This window comes from Carcharodon carcharias, chromosome 18 (assembly GCF_017639515.1).
Source record: "Carcharodon carcharias isolate sCarCar2 chromosome 18, sCarCar2.pri, whole genome shotgun sequence".
Taxonomy (NCBI): Eukaryota; Metazoa; Chordata; class Chondrichthyes; order Lamniformes; family Lamnidae; genus Carcharodon; species Carcharodon carcharias.
The window spans coordinates 17,700,519-17,721,070 of record NC_054484.1 but is presented as its reverse complement, the minus strand read 5'-3'; the positions used below and the strand labels follow the sequence as shown (position 1 = coordinate 17,721,070).

General features: G+C 43.3%; 1 protein-coding gene across 1 annotated transcript in view; it reads left to right on the top strand.

Annotated features, from left to right (window-relative positions):
- The first annotated feature begins 1,695 nt into the window (after positions 1-1,695).
- LOC121290635 (A disintegrin and metalloproteinase with thrombospondin motifs 5) overlaps positions 1,696-20,552 on the top strand; it is a 32,503-nt gene continuing 13,646 nt past the window's right edge. The window contains exons 1-5 of the mRNA XM_041211330.1: positions 1,696-2,801; positions 12,606-12,738; positions 13,810-13,977; positions 16,422-16,705; positions 18,184-18,367. Of these exons, the coding sequence (XP_041067264.1) occupies positions 1,968-2,801; positions 12,606-12,738; positions 13,810-13,977; positions 16,422-16,705; positions 18,184-18,367 (1,603 nt within the window). The 5' untranslated portion in view covers positions 1,696-1,967. The remainder of the gene's footprint in view (positions 2,802-12,605; positions 12,739-13,809; positions 13,978-16,421; positions 16,706-18,183; positions 18,368-20,552) is intronic.

Genomic DNA, 20,552 nt, shown 5'->3' with positions numbered 1-20,552 from the left:
AGAGTAAACATGTTCACTTGTTTGATCTCTGCCTCGTGAGCCTAGAGATTACACTGGGCGATATTAGCCCATAGATATTTAACCTCACATACAGTCTGTGACACTGCACCCTACTGGGAGCGCGGGGAGGTGGAATTGACGCGAATAATTTCGTACGATACATTCAACTGCCCGGGATTATTGCTAGTCTGTAATAATTTGCACATTACAACTTTGCGCAGGTATTTGATTCGGCGTTTACAAAACAAGTATCACTTTTAATAGATATATGAAACCCTCCCTGTATAATTGCAGAGCTTGTTGTAGAAGTGACGGCCACTTTAAAACTCTGTCCGCTATTTGGATACTGTAACCATGTAAATGCCAGTTAACATGGAGCCCGCACTTGCTTCATATTTACACAATCAGCATAAAGCCCAGCCGCACCACACAAGGTAAGATGAAGCAAAGTGTTTTCCATGACCAAGAAATAACTAGTAACGTGAACATTGTTTACATTTTTTTTAAAGGTGGAGTCATGTTTGCACATCTCCTAAACTCTCATCCAGAAACCATATATTTTTAGAGACTGTAAATTAAAGATGTGGTCGCAGATCACTAGTCGCAGATGCTTTCCCGAGGCGGCGAGGAGTGAGCAGAAGAGGGAATGAGAGAGAAAGGAGATGGTAGGGAAAACAGACCAAGAGCAATCTAAGGCATCTACTGAAACCTCTCCAATAGTTGGCATTCCAGGATCTCCCCTCCTCTCCTGAAGTACCCCCAACTTATGCTGGAGAATGACTCCACAAGCACTCTCAGGGCTTGGGTACCAAATGGTCAACCATCATGTTTAAGAAGGTCGGCAGGATTATCAACCATGTGTGTGTGTGTGTGTGTGTGTGTGTGTGGGTGGGAAGATGCATTGCAGCCCAGCCCGATCCTACCTGCCCCCACCCAATATCTTTCCACCTGGGATCACTCGGAATGCGGGGGCGGGGGGGGTCACCCTACAATGATATGTTGCCTCACTCCAAAGCCAGTTGGAGACCCAACTAACTCAAGCAACAGAAGGGAAAGCGGTGGGATGCTGGGGAGGCGAAGCGGAGAGCTTGCTAGCTTGCATGTCAGTCCCACGCCATGACTGTGCCCCTGGATACATTGAGCGCTGAAATTACACTGTACTGTTTTGCAGTCGACTATGGAGTTCCTTTGGCCTTTTGACCTGCTTAATTTTAGTGTGGCTAAACGCTTGCGTAACGATGGCGGACAAGCGGCGTGAGCACGCTGATGTGAAAACCGTGACCCGAGCATCTTATTCCCATGGGCTCGTCCCCTTACGCTAGGAGGGAGATAAATAATGAGTCCTGCCTGGAAAAGATCCCGGGAACCTGGGTTTTGCGATCACTCATGATGATCAATGTGAGGTCGAATCCTATTTGTGCGGCCAAGTTTTAGCATTGGCTGGACCACGGGCGCAGTAAGTATTTGTTTCACAACAATATTTTGACGAAATACATTAGTGACGGTATCCGGACAGCGTTTCCACTAGTACACCAGGATATTGCCGGGGGTGGGGTGTGTGTGTGTGTGTGTGTGTTGGGGGGGGGGGGGGTTGGTGGTGGAAGGGGGCGGTCGCAAATCCCTTATAAGACGCAGTGGTGACGATCTGTTGCAGCCGTCCCAATTTGAGAATTCGCTATAAATTCATTGTTACACCGCCGCACATCTTAGATCTCTTCTCGTAACAGTGAGGGGGGAGGGGGCCCACACTTTGTACAAAGAACTTTGCTTTGAAAATAAATATTTGGATGCATTTGGCTGTTGCGGGATGATGCATTAGAAAGTTTGGGAGAGCTACATGAGTTGAATTGAACTGCATCTTGTTATTTTTTTCTTCTGCATGTTGCTTTTGAAATCATTATTTTAGAACCTGTGGGGTTTTTTTTTCCCCCCATAAAAATATATATATATTTATAGTTATTGTAAACATGGTGCTGTGTGTTTTGCTGGCTGTCTGGACTCTGTACCAGACGCTGCTGCTGTGCCTTGTCGCCGAGCAGCCTCCCCTACCTGAGCCGGTGCGGAGCTCCCCAGACCGGCAACCTGACAACCGGCAGCTCTCCCCCCCGCGGAGGAGGAGCGGGCTGGTGCACAGCGTGGACCGACTTTACTCCGGGGACGGCAAGGTCGGTTACCTCCCGGACGCGGACGGCCGGAGGTTCCTGCTCGATTTGGAAAGGGACGAGTCTGCGACCCGCTCCCGCTACACCATCAGCCCCGGAGCCGGGGGCCAGCCGCTGCTCGGGGGCGCCTCTGACAAAATCCCGCACGTCTTCGCCCGGGATCATTTCAGGTTTCGGACCTCGGCTCAGCCCAGCCGCTGCGAGACCCCCGCCCTCGCCCCCGGACTGGGACCGGGGCTGGGGCTGAAGACGGGCCAAGGGGCCGGGCGCACCAACCCCACCGCCGGCCCCGGGAGAGCGGCCGGTCGCTCCCGCCGCTCCGTCTCCCGAGCCCGGCACGTCGAGCTGCTGCTGGTGGCGGACGAGTCCATGTCCAAGAAGCACGGGCGCAACATCCGGCACTACCTGCTGACCCTGGCCTCCATCGCCTCCAAGCTGTTCGGCCACGCCAGCATCGAGAACCCGGTCCGCCTGGCCGTGGTCAGCATCGTGGTGGTCACCGATGCGGCCGAGGGGCCGGAGGTCAGCAAGAACGCCGCGGCCACCCTGAAGAACTTCTGCAGGTGGCAGCACCAGCTGAACCAGCTGGGCGATGGCCATGCACAACACCACGATGCTGCTATCCTCTTCACCCGGGAGGTAAGTCCCTTTGCACCACACACACACAAACACACATATATAAACACACACAGACACATAAACACACACACACACACATATAAACACACACACAGACATGTCAGGACTCTTACAAGTGTGTGTGTGTGTGTGTGTGTGTGGGCATGCACCCTGAACCGTGCGTCCTGTTATTCGCTACAAGACAAACACGGGTTTTGACGGCAAGTAAAGATGCAGCGAGGTCGGTCCAAAACCTGCCTGAAAAGGATCCTGGAATCCCATGTCCTGTAGCATCAGACCTCGACCCCGTTCAAGTCACCGTGAGCCTGGTGATGGAGCTGTCGGTGAACTTCAGCGCGCATCCCCGGCAGGGCAAGTGTCAAATTTACTGCCGCGCCGCGAAATTGGATTGGCACTCGAATTTCCACACCCCCCCTCCGCCGTGCCGCCTAGGCCAAGCAGCGAGTCCTGTGCCTTGAAGCAGCCCGGGCTGCTGGCGACTGCCGCTGGCAAGGGTCATCATTAGATAAGATGGTCAGCAGGAGTAGCATTGACTTTGATTCGAAGAGCAGCATTAGCCTCCATGTCCTGTGTGTGTGTGTGTGTGTGTGTGTTTATATATTTCAAAAAATCTCAAGGTAGTGTTAACCCCCCCCCCCCCCCCGAGGAATAAAATGACTTGAATTCTTTTTACCAACTTGTAAAGTGCAGCTAAAATGTATTAAGTGCATTTTAAGTGTAAGTTTTTTTAAATGTCACCTTGCCATTGCTTCAGAGGGTATGCCCGTCCTTGGCAGTATGATCTTAAGCTGTATTAGGAGCTCCCTGAATGCTCAGACCTGGATGGTTGTGTGTGGTGTGTGCATTCCTTGTCCAAGGAATGAAGATGAAGTCAGTCCTCAGCAGTAACACCCTCTCATCCAGTGAAATGTTTATAAACATACAACTCTATGGCTTCCAAGCTAGGAGCATGTGCTTGTTACATTAAACAGGCACCACCTAAATGAAAAATTGTCTATCAAATTCTGTTTTTCATTTGATCACAAGCATGTGACGCCGGTTGAGTGAATTATGTTGCCACAAAATAACATGACTTTTCATCCTCTGCAAATTGGAAAAGAAATAGGTTTGCCCTACATTTGTTTTTCCTAAAAAGGCAGTGCCCCTTTAAGTTATCCTTATGCTAATTCAAGGCCCTTTGGACCAGCCTTAGGGTCCAGTCAGCAGTTCTGGGTTTTTTTTTTCGTGGGAACTTCAGCAGCTGGAGTTTGTAAGTTCAGAGTCTGGGGGAATTCTTATGAATATAAACACCACCACCCCCCCCCCACCACCCTTTATCCTAACTCCTTGTCTAGCTGTATTATAACCGTTAAAAGCTTATGGAATTTAGTTTTAGATTATAGAACAATTTTCACCAGTTAAAGCATAGCCATTGGGCAAGATGGAAGAAGATATTTCAATCTCCAACTCTCTTGGCATGGGTTTTGCTCCTTCTTCAGCTTCTTGCTCCAAATCTCCAAATCCTGTAATTGTCTGAATACCGTGCCACCATCCCCCCACCCCCCAACACTTTTTATAAATGGCATTGTCACTAATTACACTGACATCAGGCAGATACAAAACAGTGAAGCTGTTTTGATGCCAGTTACATCATTGAGTCATCTGCTAACCATAGCTTGCCAGACAGTTTTTAACTGGTATAGTTGCCTTTTTAAGTGTAAGGTGGAATTGGAGTTCTCACTGCATGTGTCATTATATTTAAGATAATCATATATTTTTAGTATTTTTTCATTGCTTGATTCTCATTGTTTGTGCTTTAGTGACTGAGTTTGTAAGACCATGGGAAGTCAGCAGCATTCCAAGTTTGGAACTTTGCATTCTTAAGGACATAACTAGATTTCAGAATGAGCTGAACCAACAGATGTCCAGTTGCACCTGTCCCGTTCTGGAAAAAAACCTGACTTGAAATTTCTTAGGCTAATGTTTTCTTCACCTTGCCAATTTCCCTCATCTCGTTCCCTCAAGTCATTAACTAGTTGTTGGGAAATGCTACCATTTGCGCCATTTTCCAAGCAGCAGTTATTCAGCTGTGAGCTTGTACAGTGCATGAGCTTGTGCAGTGCATGTTGCAGGCCGCTCAGTCACTGCAGACACCTGACCTCACACTGCCCCGCTAAATGCCCACTTTTCAGCATAAGTAACTGGATTCCAATCAGAGGAAAGGGGCATTGCTTGGTTTTCTGTTACAAGCTTGGGGCATTGAGGCCAACCTGGATAAAAACAGCACAGACCAGCAATCAAGTTTGGGGCCTCTGTGGTTTGTGTGGTTCAACAGGTACGTGGAGCCAGTGCACAGGTGCTTATTCCAGCCTAGTGTTCTCGATTGCTTCCCTGTTATATTGGGGCATTATTCTCAGTTTGTAACTACCAGAACTGGAGAGAAATTGTAATATTTGACAGCAGTAGAGCCAGAGCATTTTTAGATGCTAATTCCTCATCTGGGCAAATGATGAAGAAAGCTATGAAGAGAGAAAGAGATGAGCTCTTAAAAAAAGACCAAATCTATCAAGATTTGAATATGTGTACTGGGAATCTTTTCCAGTGCTTCTTTGACAGGCCTGGTCAGGGTACATTAAATAGCTTGTCAACTGCTAGGCGATCATGCTACCACTTTTAGGGTCCAACTTTGCCCTCAATGATGATTGACTTGTTTTTGTATGCTGTTTGCTGCTATGAATTTCATTGCCTCTTTGAGCTACAGCATATGTAACCCTATGTGCTGTTTCCCTCCCTGCCACAACACAGAATTGAAATTCAGATTCACCATGCATCCTAACTCACTTTTGCCAGGACCTGGAAATTATTAACACTGATCTTAACTGGGGTTATACTGAGCCACAAAGATGTGGATTCTTCAAGGTTTTATTCTCCTGATCATTTTGAAATTAACTGATCTCAACTGGACAGCAGTAGCAGCACTGCATTTGTCCTCAGTGCCTCTGAACTAGGAGATTTAAGAAGTTGGAGTTCTTGCCCCCAATCCATATCTAATGGTCCCCACCCATGAACTTCCCACCCCCCACCAGTTAGAAGTCTGCCTGTGTGGTCATTGGAAGACAACATTGAGTTTGCCTGTTATTGGCCACCACAGTTGAATAGCATTTGTCAAGATTGACAAATGTATGAGGGCCATTTGGGGTGAGCTACTAGAGGTGTAATCCCATTCCAACCTGATCTAGGGGGTGAGAGGATGAAACCGATGAAAAACAAATTGGCTTTTGAAGGAGTCTGCATAACAAGGCAAGTCGTGTTGGGGAATGGGCGGAAATATGCAAGGCAGATTCATGCAACTACACTATCTTAATCCTTTCAAAATATTACAGAGAATGACATGTTGAGTAGAGCTCAAGCATTTCTGATGTACAAGACTTGTTTCAAATTTGGCAAGTCAGTGACTTTTGATCATAAAGATACCACACAATAACTAAAAAAGTAGTATTTCACACCTCTGGCACCTGTTGCCCAAATTAACAGGGGACTGTTAATCTTTTAAAACCAGCTGCCAGCCCTGCAGATGCTGACAGTGCCAAATAGCACCAAATATACTGAGTTAATGTGGCGTGCTTCTGATTTTCCACAGACTGTATAAAGTAGTGGCCTCTTATACAATGATTGAAAGGTCATTGGATTGTGCTTTCAAAGAATGGCTACCAGACTTTTCAGGACTCACTAGTCTCATCTGCAACAGACCCAGGTGCCATGTATTTCAAACCAATTGTCTTTATTCTTTTTGAGAGCATCAAGGAGAAAAAATATGGCACAAGTGGTGAACAATTGAAACGCTAACTCTCTTTGCATTCTCACGCTGAAGCATGTTGAAGATTGGCTGTATAGGCATGCCCCAGTAACTTGCTCATATTGCAGTTCTTCATGTGTGAGCCAAGACAGGGAATGTCAACAGGCTTTTTGACAAACTTGTCTTGTCTCTTTTCATGTCCACCTTGGCACTGGCTTGCACAATAGACTTGAGCTCCTCCGTCTTTAAAAAAAGGACTGGTAATAATCAGATGGAGATCTTGAAATTCCAATTCATCTTCTTAAAACTCAAGCTAAACACAATGACTGTAATTTCAAACATTGATTACTATTGCATCTAATTGCTACTAAATTCAATTTGACAGCATAAAATAAATTGGGTTTTGCTAAATTTGCTATCTATAATTGCACAGATCAGGAAGGCATGCTTCCACTATCAGTAACTGCTCCATAAAGATAATTTCTTTCAAAGCCACAATAGTCTGCAAAGAGAGACATGAAGAATCAAACACAGAAATTGTCTAAAAGCTGAAGCAAAATCTGTCACCTACATGCCCCTCCCAAATGATCCAATCTTGCCAAATGATGAAAGTGCATGCATGTTAGAGAAACAGTTACTTCTCCGATTGGGAACATAGTTATAGTGACATGAACTGGATGGCGTGATCTATACTCCCTGAATGCTTGGTGCATTAATCCCTACAGAGCAAGAAGATCTCAAGTTGTGAGTCTTGATCAGTACTTAGCTAGGGGATCCCAGAGAAGTTAGTAAGGGCTTGTGTCCCTTTGCCAGGGGAGGAAAGATATCCACCAGTGCTCCTGCTCCTGATTGCTGTCCTGTCACCCCTGCTAGAAAGCGGGCAAGGATGGATATTGGATAGACCCAGAACAGGATGTGATGCCCTCCACAAATAGCCTAGCAACTGCAGTCCAATCTTATACGAAGTAGCCTGGGGAACTGTGAGCACTAAGGAATTGTACTCCAGCACAAGTCAGCACTCTTGCCTCTGAGTCCCAGGGTTCCAGGTTCAAGTTCCACCCCAGGGCTTGAGCACGAAAATCAAGGCTGGCACTCCAATGTAGTACTGAGGAAGTGCTGCAATATCAGAAGTGCTGCCTTTGGATGAGACATTAAACCCAAGCCCCAGCTGCCTAGTTAGGTGGATGTAAAAGATCCCTATGACATATATTCCAAAGAAGAGCAGGGGAGTTATCCTTAGTATTCTGGTCGAGATTCAATCACATCACTAAAACTGATTATCTGGTCATTACCATATTACTGTTTCTGAGAGCTTGCTGTGCGCCAAATTAGCTGCTGTGTTTCCTACACGGCAGCAGTGACTACATTTCAAAAACAGAAGTACTTCATTGGCTGTAATATGCTTTGAGACATCCAGTGGTCTTGAAAAGTGCTATATAAATGCAAGTCTTTCTTTTATAAAATCTGGTTTTTAGCAAATTGATCTTAGGTCAAACTTGCTCCCAGATCTTGGTTGAAAGACTGCCAGATTTCCAGGTTGTGCCATGGCCCTGACTGTTGGCAATACATTCTATTACTTTTACATCATTTTCTTTAACTTATATCAGGCACAATTACTCAGGCGCATTCCTCTGTTTACAAGCCCAACAAAGTATCTTGTGTGGCCTTTCATCGGAACTTAAAGCGCCTTTCATTGAAGCAGACTGTCCATGTCATTTTTTTTATATTACAAGGAAAAAGAGCCCATAATTACACAGCTGTCTTCACACCATGTGATATTTTATTTTTGGAACGTTTAAGAAAATTAATTTTAAATTCCTGAGTTTCATAGTAATTCCCTTTTGGTGAAGGGGGTGGGAGTGAAAAGACTGAGCCAGAAGTGAGGCAGAAGCAAGTAAAACCAATCAATGTGGAGTGGAGGCAGGGAATGCTGATGGAGAGTGGTCAGAGCCTTGTGTTTGTCAATAACTGTACTATGAATAGATGAACTTATTTAGGGAAAACTCATTGCTGACAAGATATGCATCAAATCCCACACCGGAACAAAATTATGACTAATACTGTACATGGGTTTTTGGGTTCTACTATTGGGTAAATAATAAACAGTAAGGCTGTCTGTTTCTTTGCCCTTGGATATGTGTTTGTTGCTATGAACTTTCAGCGACACTTGTTTCTTTTCCAAAAGATTTTGTGTCGGCCAACAAAAAGAATCACTCCCAGCTGTGTTGCCCTGTGCCTTTAAGTGGAGGCAGCAATACAAACAGAGTGCTGACCAGCAGAGACACCTGATTCTGGGAACTTTGAACTCATGCCAGGGACCTGTGTGAAAACATCACTCATTGCCTCCTTCCTCTAACATGTTTTTTTAATAATTATTATTTTTTTGTCCCTCTGCAGTGTTGTTTTTCACTCTCCCTCTCCCTTTTCCGAGAGCCACCAATGGCCAGTTTGCACTGACTGCGGGCACTGCCCCTCCTGGCTGCCAGCCAGCATTCTGCACTGCCCACAGACGGAGAGAAACCCCAACTCATTAAATCCGCAGAGCAGACATTCTCTCTCAGGCTGAAACAGTTTATTTATCAGCAACCAGAGCCTTGGCAGTTCAGAGCCATTCATCTAATCATTGCTTCTTAGTTTTACACTATTGGCGACCTGCACTATAGCCTTAGCCTCTTTTCCTTTACATACTAACTTAAAGCAAACCAATTAGTAAATATTATATATGTGTGGTTATTGAAATGCATATAGAACATACTCTTGTGTCTAATCTGTGGATATAATTTATACACAGCGCACAGTTGTTACAAAATAACATAAATGGAAGCAAGATATTTATTTTAAACAGATTAATACCTACATTAAAATAGCAACTAAAGAAATTTCATAAGAGGCATTAACCTTTCAGACACTAATGTTCAGAGAAATTAGTAGGCAATTCCGTGGTATAGTACATGTAGAAAACACACGTTGGGAAAACACAAACGCTCAGCCTTTTTTGGACCGTGACTGGATAATCATGCGTTGTGTACTTGTGACTTGCCAAGACATGCTCCCGGGAAATGCTGATCCCCACTAGGAATACTGAATCGCAGTGTCCTTCATTTTAATTTTGAGCCAATGTTTTGTGGTTTATTTAGCACTCCTGATGGCTTAAGTTTCACGCTTCTGTGCTACCTGAAGGTAAAGATGTGTAGCACCCTTGAAGTGTACTGGGGATCCACAGAAGTAACATGTTAAACATAGACCAAAGTGTCCTGTGCTTCCTTGTGGATAGGAGGGCATTATGACACAATCACCAGTCAGAACATATTCAGATAGCACTACAATCTTTAATTCATTGATTTAGTTTTCATACACACTGAGTGTGCTGATTCTTGCTGGGTCAAGTTCAGTGATCATCAGCAGCTCTGAAAGATTTCATCAAGTAGTCATTCTTCATTATAAAGTCATTATCAGGTTGTTCAATTCAGACTGTATGAGCATCACAGCTGAAACTGATCCTATCCTCACTCATTGCACATAACACAATCATAGCAGGATGATCAGGTGACCTCTCGTGGACCAACCAAAATCAAAGAAAGGATGATGGTTTAAAATTAATGCAAATGTAAACAAATGTTAATTGAAACTAATCAATTAATTACCTGGTAACGATAATTTTACTAAAACTTGAAAATATGCGTAGTGAGAGATTTTTAAAATAACAATTCTAGTCATGATTTTTACAATCTTAAAAGTGAAATTTATAAGAGCTACAATTACCTGGATTTGTCTATTTAGACCAAAGCCCTATGGAGTGTACCAGAGCAACAGACTGACAAACCAACCAGGTTTAACACTGCACATCACAATTGCTCTAGACCATCCTTGAGCATTGGAATATGAGATCTGCTGGTATTATAGAAATCATCCAAACTTTGCAACATAATAAGTTTGTACAATGTGCTAGTAGGGAGGAACTGCCTTTAATTTTAAATCAGAACAAAGAGATCAGTATCCTGGAATTGTGCAACAGCGAGTACCTGAAAGAGGGGAGAAATTGCCAGCCTCCATATTGCATTTACAGTCAGCCACAAAATTGGAATGTACAGTTGTACAAAAAAAATCAAATCTGTATATACACCCAGATAAGGCAACACCTATGTAAGAACCCCACAAAGAGAAAAACTGGTTAGCATTTCATATACCATCCATTCCTGGTGGAAGGATTCACCTAAGGTCCTAGCATGCCTTTGTTCTTTCAGCCATGACTCAACTAGTAGCACTTTGAGTTCAAGTCCCACTCCAGAGACTTGAGCACAAAAATCTAAGCAGACAATTCAGTGCGGCATTGAGGGAATTTTACACTGTCAGAGGTACCTTTTTCTACATGAAATATTAAACTAAGACTCTGCTTATATTCTTCAGCGGATGTAAAAAAAAAATTACACTATTTTGAATAAGAGTAGGGAAGTTATCCCCAATTCCTGGGCAATATTTATCCCTCAGTCAAGATAACTAAAAATAGATTGTCTGGCCATTTCTATATTAAAGTTTGCAGGAGCTTCCTGTGCACAATTAACTGTCGTATTTCCTACACTACAGCGGTGACTATAGTTCAAAAGCACCTCATTGGCTGTAAAGTGCTTTGGGTTCTCTTGAGATCCTGAAAGGCACGATTTAGATGAAAGTCTTTTTTCTTTCAAATACTGACCCGCCTGCTTTGTATTTCCAACATTTCATTACCTTAATTTAAAATCCACTATTCTGTGTTCTTAAAACAAAGCCCAAATGTTCAAATTGAGTGTGAATCTTTTCATCTGGTCAGTGTGCCTTGTTAAGGTCTCTGTAGAAATTGATAACTTTGAAAAAGAGATTCAAACCCCCAGCTACCAGCTGAAAGAATGTCATGGCAAGATATCACGTATTAAAATTTTTACTGCAATAAATGACTAAAATCACTATTGACTAAATACTGTTTTTTTGTAGAAAACTTACACTTTAAAGTTTAGAGAGGGACATTCCCTTTTTATACTTATCAGACATCACATTTTTCTCCATGGTATTGCAGTCCTTATAGCAAAGAGTCCACAGTTGCTCCCGGTTTCCAATGGGTTTCCTGTATCCTTGTTTCACTGAGTAGTAGCTTCGAGTGACCGCCGTCAGGTACTTTCCTCAGTTTTTAGACACTTCCTTAAATCCACCACCAGCGCTAAAGCTTGCTCTGATGATTCTTCTTCCCCCTGCCTTGCCAGGATGATTCTCCCAAAATCCTTAGAGGGCTGCGAGATTCATCTCTCCAGCTAGAGATTGTTACCCGCCCACATCTCGCTGTGGGCGGGTGACAGCCTTTTCTCTCTGCTGGCCACACAGAAACTCTGCTGTCACTCTGTGATACTCATTGATTTGTAGGGAAGCCCTGAAAGCTGATCTCAAAAATGGTTTCTCCTGCCCTCTTCCCCATGGCAACGTGAAACACATTAACCATGCATCCAGTTAGAAATGCTGATTAGCTATCTTGATCCCAGTTCCCTTTCATCTTAGCAGTAAATGGACAGCTTACAGCATAACTATTTACAACCTGATACCAACAACACCTTTCTGGGACTTTGGAGTCTCCTTATTGTAAACACAAGGACAGCTACCATTGTCTCCAAGCATGCACCTTGCACCTTCTTCCCAGCAAAACAACCCACGCCTTCCCTTAATCTCTAACTATCAAACCATCCAACCTTACTATTAGGCACACCTCAGAACAAGTCACATTTACCCAAAATTGAAACATACAATCCTAAAACCTTAAAATCTTACAAACCTCACAATTGTAACAGCAGTGTGGCACTTGTTGCCTGAATGATGTTGCATTAATAGTCCACTGCTTCCATTTGTGGATGTCTTAGTAATGAAAGCTTTGCCTCATCAGTCAACTGCTGATTGACCTATTGTATCATCCAAGCATGTTTGATTTATAATTTGAACTTCTAACATTAATGCTTGTTTTAAAAATCTCTAGTTTGAATTTGAAGTATCTTTCATTTCTTTATTTGCAGAATTTGTGTGGACATCATTCATGTGATACTTTGGGAATGGCGGACGTGGGAACCATCTGCTCCTCTGAGCGCAGCTGTGCAATCATAGAAGATGACGGCCTCCATGCTGCATTTACAGTCGCTCACGAAATTGGTATGTACACTTGTACAAAAAGTAATTTGTAAATGTTCCCAGATTAAGCAATCCAGGTATAAGAACTCTACAAAAAGCTCAAAGGGGCAATGAGTCTGACTTAGCTGATACCTTGGGGGTTATCAATTTATTGTCACATATATTAAGTTCAAGGGGTAAATGGAGAGAAGAATTGGCCCCAATATGTAGACATCTGATTCACTAGCGCAGTGTTTGAGCTACAATATCCCATGGGCCCAGCCATGGTTGCTTTGGCTTGGAGTGTTAAGCAGTAGCTTGATGTTTTCCCACAGGAAGAAAAAGAACAGTCATAGAATCAGGGAACTTCATAGTACAAAAGGAGACCATTCGGCCCATTGTGAATGTACCAGCTCTCTGAAAGAGCGATCCACTTAGTCTCATTCCCCTGCCCTCTTACCAAACCCTTTTTGGTTTTCTCTTTTTACAATATTTGTTTACTCTCATTTTTTAAAAGCTGCGATGGGTTATGTGCACACCACGGCATCGAGTAGGTAATTCAACATCCTAACAACCTCCCGCATAGAAAAATACCTTGCAATCCTTCTCTTTTTATTGATGATGATCTTAGGTCATATTAACCAATGGGAATAAATTTCTCCAATTTATTTCATCAAAACATGCCATAATTTTGAACCTTCATTGTTATAATGAAAAGGCCTTAAGTTTCTCTCATTCCTCAACATAACTAAAGCCTCCATAATATCACCCTAATGAGTCTCTTCTGCTCCCTCTTCATCTTCAAAAGCGAGTGTCACCCTACGACCACTTCTGCACATTTGGATCTGGTTCCAGAAAATATTACTGGACAAGGTCTGTCAGATACTTGTCCAGCTTTTCAGACTGGCATAGGTGCCAGAACGCCCAAGGGAAAAGAACCAAGGCCTGTGATGGGTATAGATGAGATAAATAAAGAAGCATTGTTTAGTTTGGACTTTGAAATGGGATTGTTCATCAAGGAGGCATGTGCCGATCAAAACAGTGAAATAATGTTTAAGGCATCAATTCAGAGAATACTTGTGTTTTAATATAACTACTTCTTGTTGATCAAAGGACATCTCCTAGGACTGTCCCATGATGATTCCAAGTTCTGTGAGGAGTCATATGGCTTAACCGAAGATAAACGGTTAATGTCTTCCATTCTGACCAGCATCGACTCCTCCAAACCATGGTCTAAGTGCACCTCCGCTACAGTAACAGAGTTCTTTGATGACGGTCATGGTAGGTATCTTGGCAAATACTAATAATGGTCCATCGTCTATGCCTCTCCTTTTATACCATATTATTGAGTAGCCCCTGTGTCTTAATAATAGCCATGTGTCAAACCCATCATAGTCCGTGCCAACAGAGCACAATCTCACTCTTGTTCCATTTGTTTGTGCCTAAGATAACCAGTCCCACAATTGCTCGGTTGGTAAGTCATGGCACTGTCAATTTTAGCTCAGTTGGTAGTACTCTTGCCTCAGAAGTAGAACATTGTAGGCTCACGTCCTACTCCAGAGACTTTGGAACTGAGACTTGAGAATTAAATTTAAGTTGACAGTATAGTGTAGTGCCGAGCGAGTACTGCAGTGTTGGGAGGTGCCATCTCCCAGATTGGACATTAAGGTCAAGACCCAGTCTGTTCTCTCAGATGGTGTTCTCCTTAGCATTTTGGTCAACATTTATCCCCCAATCTAACATCATCAAACTTGGTTATCTGGTAATATCACATTACTGTTTTTGGGAGCTTCCTGTATGCAAATTGGCTGCCTTTTTTTCTCCCTGATACAACAGTGATTACATACATTAGCACCCTTAGAAGAGGTTGGAAAGACTGGAAAGATTATCCAAAAAAGCATAAAGTAACATTAGTGCAAGTTTAAGCAGAATTAGGGCCAGGATTTTATGGCCCCTCCCGCGCAGTGGGGTATTATAGTCCCGCCGAACTGAATGGAGATTTAAATGGCTCACCCCATCTGCCTGGGGTGTGTGGTGGGGGGAAACACACCATGGCAGGGCTGTAAAATCCTGGCATCGAAGTATCTCAATGGCTGTAAATCACTTTGGGATGGAAAGGTACCATATAAATGCAAGTCTTTATCTCTTTTACTGAGCTATCCAGGCCAAAATATCCCAAGTTTGGTCTCTGGTCTGTGTTGTGTTGCTGATCTCAGCTGAAGCCCCATGCCCCTGGACTATTGAGGGTTGGAAATTGGTAAGGATCCTAGTTGCTGATCATTTCCTAGTGACAGCCCTGCCAGGAAATCTCTGTGGGCTTTGACAAGGACAGGATCAGATTCAGCTGCAATGTATCCCGCAATATAAAAGACTGCTAGAATGTAATATGTACGTTCACACGTGAAGAGTGACTAGAGGGCAGCTAATGTGTAGAACCATATCCCAGCATACATCAACACCCTGCGAAGAGGGAAGAAAGACTGGGATCAAAAGAAAGCATAAAGTAAAATTTAGTGCAAATTGTGGTCTAAACAGAATTAGAAGGAAATGCCTCATTCAGAGCTCATTTGTTTATTTGTTGCAAAGATCCAAGTAGAAATTATGAACAAACAGACTTCCATTTATATGGAGGTTTATTATATCTCTCAGGATGCCACAAAATGCTTCACAACCAGTGACTTAGATTTTGAAATGTAGTCACAGTTATTATGTGATTAAACATGGCAGCTAATTCCACACAGTAAGGTCCCACAAGCAGAAAGTGAGATGACTAACCAGTCAAACAAAGTTTTTTGGTGGTGTTTCTTGAAGGAGAAATATTGGGCACGGCATTGGGAGAACCCCCTACCTTTTTCAAATAGAGTGTTGGGACTTTTAACATCCATGGACAAGGCAGATCGGATCTTAGTCTGAGTCTCGGAGGTTAGTTGGTACAGTGCATTAGAACATAGGCAGTAAACCTGGGCATCCTAAATCAGTTCTCCAGTACATGTAATTACAACTCGCAATTCAGCACAAATTGGTGCCAAGTGAACAGTAAGCACCACAAGAATGGCTAAGGTGGGAAATGGAAATGCTACAATAACACAGGGGCAGCAAGGATGGTGGATAACCTAGGGTTGAAATAGTTTGCCCAATGCAGAGCAGAAGAAAATTTACTTTACACCTAAGCCATGCTCTTGCCTTGGAAGTGGCTCACGTTGACAGGATTGGAAAATATAGCTTTCAAACATAGATCTTCATCACTTTACAAGGACATTGCTATATTTGATTATACTAGAGTCAATGCATATACTTATTGAAATGAATAGATCTGGTCCTTTTCACCCACCTAAAGATTAGTGAGACACTGCAAAGTTACCGACTGGATGGCATTTGCTTTACCTGTTACAATCTATCTATGTATGACACACACATATATTTTCATATGCACATACACACACAAGCACGGGTCACTGGTTAACAATTGGAGAAGGGACCCTAGCTGATATTTTCCCTTTCCAGTTAGTTCAGTTGCATTGAGGCTAACTGGAGCACCCCCTTGTCTGAGATTAGATGGCAAAACAAGATGGACGCTGGAACTTTACTGGTCTATAGGATTCAGCGTCACTCTTACTAAGCCATCGGGAAAGCTTGTTTACATGGAACTTTTTAGTCTTTTTCCAGGAGATGTATGGACACATGAATATCTTATTTTACAGAGTGCTGATTGTTCTCCTTTCTAGGCGATTGTCTCCTTGATCCTCCACAGAAGCCCCTGCGTGTACCTGAGGAGCTGCCGGGACAGAGCTACGATGCCGTCCGTCAGTGCAAGCTGGCTTTCGGGCCAGAGTATACAGTCTGCCCAGGAATGGATGTGTGCTCCCGCCTGTGGTGTGCTGTCATCCGTCAGGGGCAAATGGTTTGTATGACCAAGAAGTTGCCTGCTGTGGAAGGGACACCATGTGGAAAGGGGAGGATCTGTCTCCATGGAAAATGTGTGGACAAAACCAAACGGAGGTATTACTCGGTGAGTAGGTAGTCTAGAAATAACACCATTGATCAGTGAGTGTGTGTGTGTGTGTGTGTGTGTGTGTGTGTGTGTGTCTGTGTGTCTGTGTGTGTCTGCGTGTATGTGTGTGTGTAATTGTAGTGAGGATATGATCAGATGCAGCTGTGAGGTGTTCTCTGGTTAAATAGATTGCGACCACTTGCTGTCTCGGCTCAAACATGAAAAATGGATTAATGTGATGTTGGACATACATAAAGACAAGTCTCCACCTTCAGAAGACAATATGAGAAGTAACATAGAGGGATTGGGGTGGAGGGAATGTCACGTTAGCTTCAAGGTGACGGTTGTGCCGTATTTGTTTATGTTTCGGTTGTGACATGGTATGCTGCCCTGGGATTTGAGGGATTAATGGCAACAAATCTGAGGCAGCAATTGGCCAAACAGCCTGTGTCATTCCAGTGCCGGCCCAGAACCAGCTGACAAAGACTTTGATGTCTCATTCCAATAGAAATAAAACTCGCAAACGAAAGAACAACGACTTGTTTCATTCCAATGTCGCAACGCAAAAGCTATTTTCCCACAGATCATTTTTGATGTTGGCTGCCAAGCAGTAGTTGGTTTCCTCCAGTTCCCGAGGATTAAAAAATGCCTTCTGTGTGTTTATACAAAAGGAAATCGTGGCAAATTCTCAGATCCTGGTCCTCATGATACTGCAATCTGACCAGGCTCAGTTTCTTGTGGCCCTGAAATTATACACTGGTTTACTTGCTTATGCAAATAGATGGAGCACTTCCTATTCCATGGCAGGGAGCAGAGTTTCACACAAACACAGCAAGTGCTCATTCCCTATGGCATAATTTCAGGGCCTGCAAGACCAATGGGATGGATTTCTACAGTTCAAGATAGTGCATTTTGCAAGTGTTGACATTTTAGATGTAGATCCTCCCTGGGTTCAGCGGATAAATTTTAAAGTGGAAAAGGGAGAACAATCTCGAGCCAGGCTTCCTGTTCCTGAATACCATCGACTTAATCCTGTTGAAAATGAAATGGGCTCAACTGAGGTGTCCTCCCTTAGAAAGGAGCCTGCCAACGCTGACACCCATGCATGCAAATATCCAGATTGATGAGGTATTGGGAGGTAGGTTGGCACCTGCGCTTTAGGGGAAGAGAATTCAAAATTGAACAAGACAATCTAACAGGAGAATTATACACACAGCAAACAGGCAGAGAAGTTGTTCAGCTGACAGGCCAAAATAGAGGCAGAATAGAGTTAATCAATGTGGGCAACAAGGTAGAAAGCATGCCTCCTAATAGAGGAGAACTCCCACATTGCAATTTATGTCTCATTAAGAGATCATTCTGGCTGTTGGTAACACCATCCTGGTCTTGCTGAAATGTTGAAAATCCATAGAGGCAGAAGCATTGTTGGCACATTGTTAACTCTCCCCAGTTCAAATGGCTTTTTTGATTTACGCTTGTTGTTCTTTGTGTTGCAGGCCTCGGCTAATGGAAACTGGGGGTCGTGGGGATCCTGGGGACAATGTTCACGGACGTGTGGAGGGGGCGTGCAGTTTGCCCGTAGGCATTGCAACAACCCTGCTCCCAGAAACAATGGCAAATACTGTGTGGGGAAACGTGCCATCCATCGATCCTGCAATGTAACACCATGCCCACAAACTGGTACGTCTATCCTACAATCACTCTTTATGTTATAGATTAAAGTACACCAGTAAGGCACAACGTTTTTGGTCTCTCCATCCCCTTCCTTCTCTGAGGATCTCAGCTATGGTGGAATGCAGTTACAAAGCTGGTGGCAACTTTCTGGCACCTTGTTCTTAATACACGATATCTGGGGGCTAACTGACTACCAAAGGCTGAAGCTGAATCCATTCTTCGCCCAGTGTCCACACAAGTGCATGTTCCAGCCAGGTGATCAAACACAGGAACCCTGACTGATTTTCAACTTTCCCCTTTACTCCCTACACTTTCCAGCCTAGAGGCACTGAGGCCTATTTTGGTGCCCTATCTGCTACTCCAAATAAGATCACACAAATTACCAAAAAGGCAGAATTGAGTTTGGGGCTTTTTGGTCTGCATTGGCTTAGTGTCACAGTAGGTGTTGTTGTACCCTGTACTGAGTCGGAGGAATTAATAACAGGAAATAAAGAAATTTTGTGTCTGTCTTCATGGTAAACGACACAAATAACATCCCAGAAATCCTTGTAAATCAAGAGGTGACAGGGAGAGAGGACTTGAAACAATTACAATCATCAAGGAAAGGATACTGAGGAAATTATTAGAACTAAAGGCTGACAATTCCCCAGGACCTCATGGACTTCATCCTAGGGTCTTAAAAAAAGCAGTTGCTGGGATAGCAGGTGCGTTGGTTGTAATTTTCCAAAATTGCCAAGATTCTGGAAAGGTCTCATCAGATTGGAAAATGGCAAATGTAACTCCTCTCTCCAAGAAAGGAGGGAGACAGAAAACAGGAAGTTACAGGCCAGTTAGCCTAATAACTGCCTTAGGGTAGAATGCTAGAATCTATCATTAAGGAGGTTATAGCAGGGTTTTAATGTCAACATGATTTTGTGAAAGGGAAATCATGTTTGATTAATTTCTTAGAGTTGAGGAAATAACAAACAACGTGGATAAAGGGGAACATGTGGATGTGCTATACTTGGCATTTCAAAAGGCATTTGATAAGCCGTCACATCAAAAGATACGACGCAAAATAATAGTTCATGATGTAGGGGGGTAACACATTAACATGGATAGAGGATGGGATAGCTAACAGGAAGCTAATAGGAATGATTTTCAGGTTGGCAAGCTGTAACCAGTGGAGTGCCATAGGGATCAGTGTTGGGGCCTCAACTATTTGTAAAGTATATCAATGAATTGAATGAAGGGACTGAATGTATGATTGCTGAACTTATTGCTGGCACAAAGATAGGTAGGAATGTGAAGAGGACATAAGGAGTCTGCAAAAGGATATAGAAAGGTCAAGTTAATGGGAAAAAATTTGGCAGATGGAGTATAATGTAAGAACATATGAACTTGTCCACTTTGACAGGAAGAATAGGAAAGCAGTATATTATTTAAATGGGGAGAGATTACAGAACTCATGCTGTACAGAGGGATCTGGGCATCCTGATACATGAATTACAAAAAGTTAGTATGCTGGTACAGCAAGTGATTAGGAAGGCAAATAGAATGTTGTCATTTATTGGAAGGGGAATGAAATTTTGCTACTGTAGTTTGGGGCTTTGGTGAGACCACATCTGGAGCACTGTGTAGTTTTGGTCTCCGATCTTTGGAAAGGATATAATTGCATTAGAAGCAGCTCAGAGACGGTTCACTCAACTGATTCCTGGAATAAAGGCATTATCTTAAGAGGAAAGGTTGGGCAGGTTGGGCCTGCATTCATTGGAGTTTAGGAGAATGAGAGATGATCTTATTGAAACATAAAATCTGAGGGGGCTTGACAGGGTAAATGCTGAGAGAGTATTTCCCACTGTGGGAGAGATAGAACTAGGGGACACAGTTTAAACATTAGGGGCCTCCCATATAAGATGGAGCTGAGGTGAAATTTTTCCCTTAAAGGTATGTTAGTCTGTGAAATTCTCTTCCCCATAGAGAAGTGGACATTGGGTCATTGAATATTTCTAAGGCTAAGTTAGATTCTTGATTGACAAGGGAGTCAACAGTTTTAGGGGGCAGACAGGAAAATAGAGTTGAAAATTGAGGCCACAATCAGATCAGCCATGATCTTATCAAATGACGGAGCAGGCTTGAGGGGCCGAATGGCCTACTCCTGCTCCTAATTCATTTGTTCGTATAGTCATTCAGCACGCACCTTCTAAGCTGC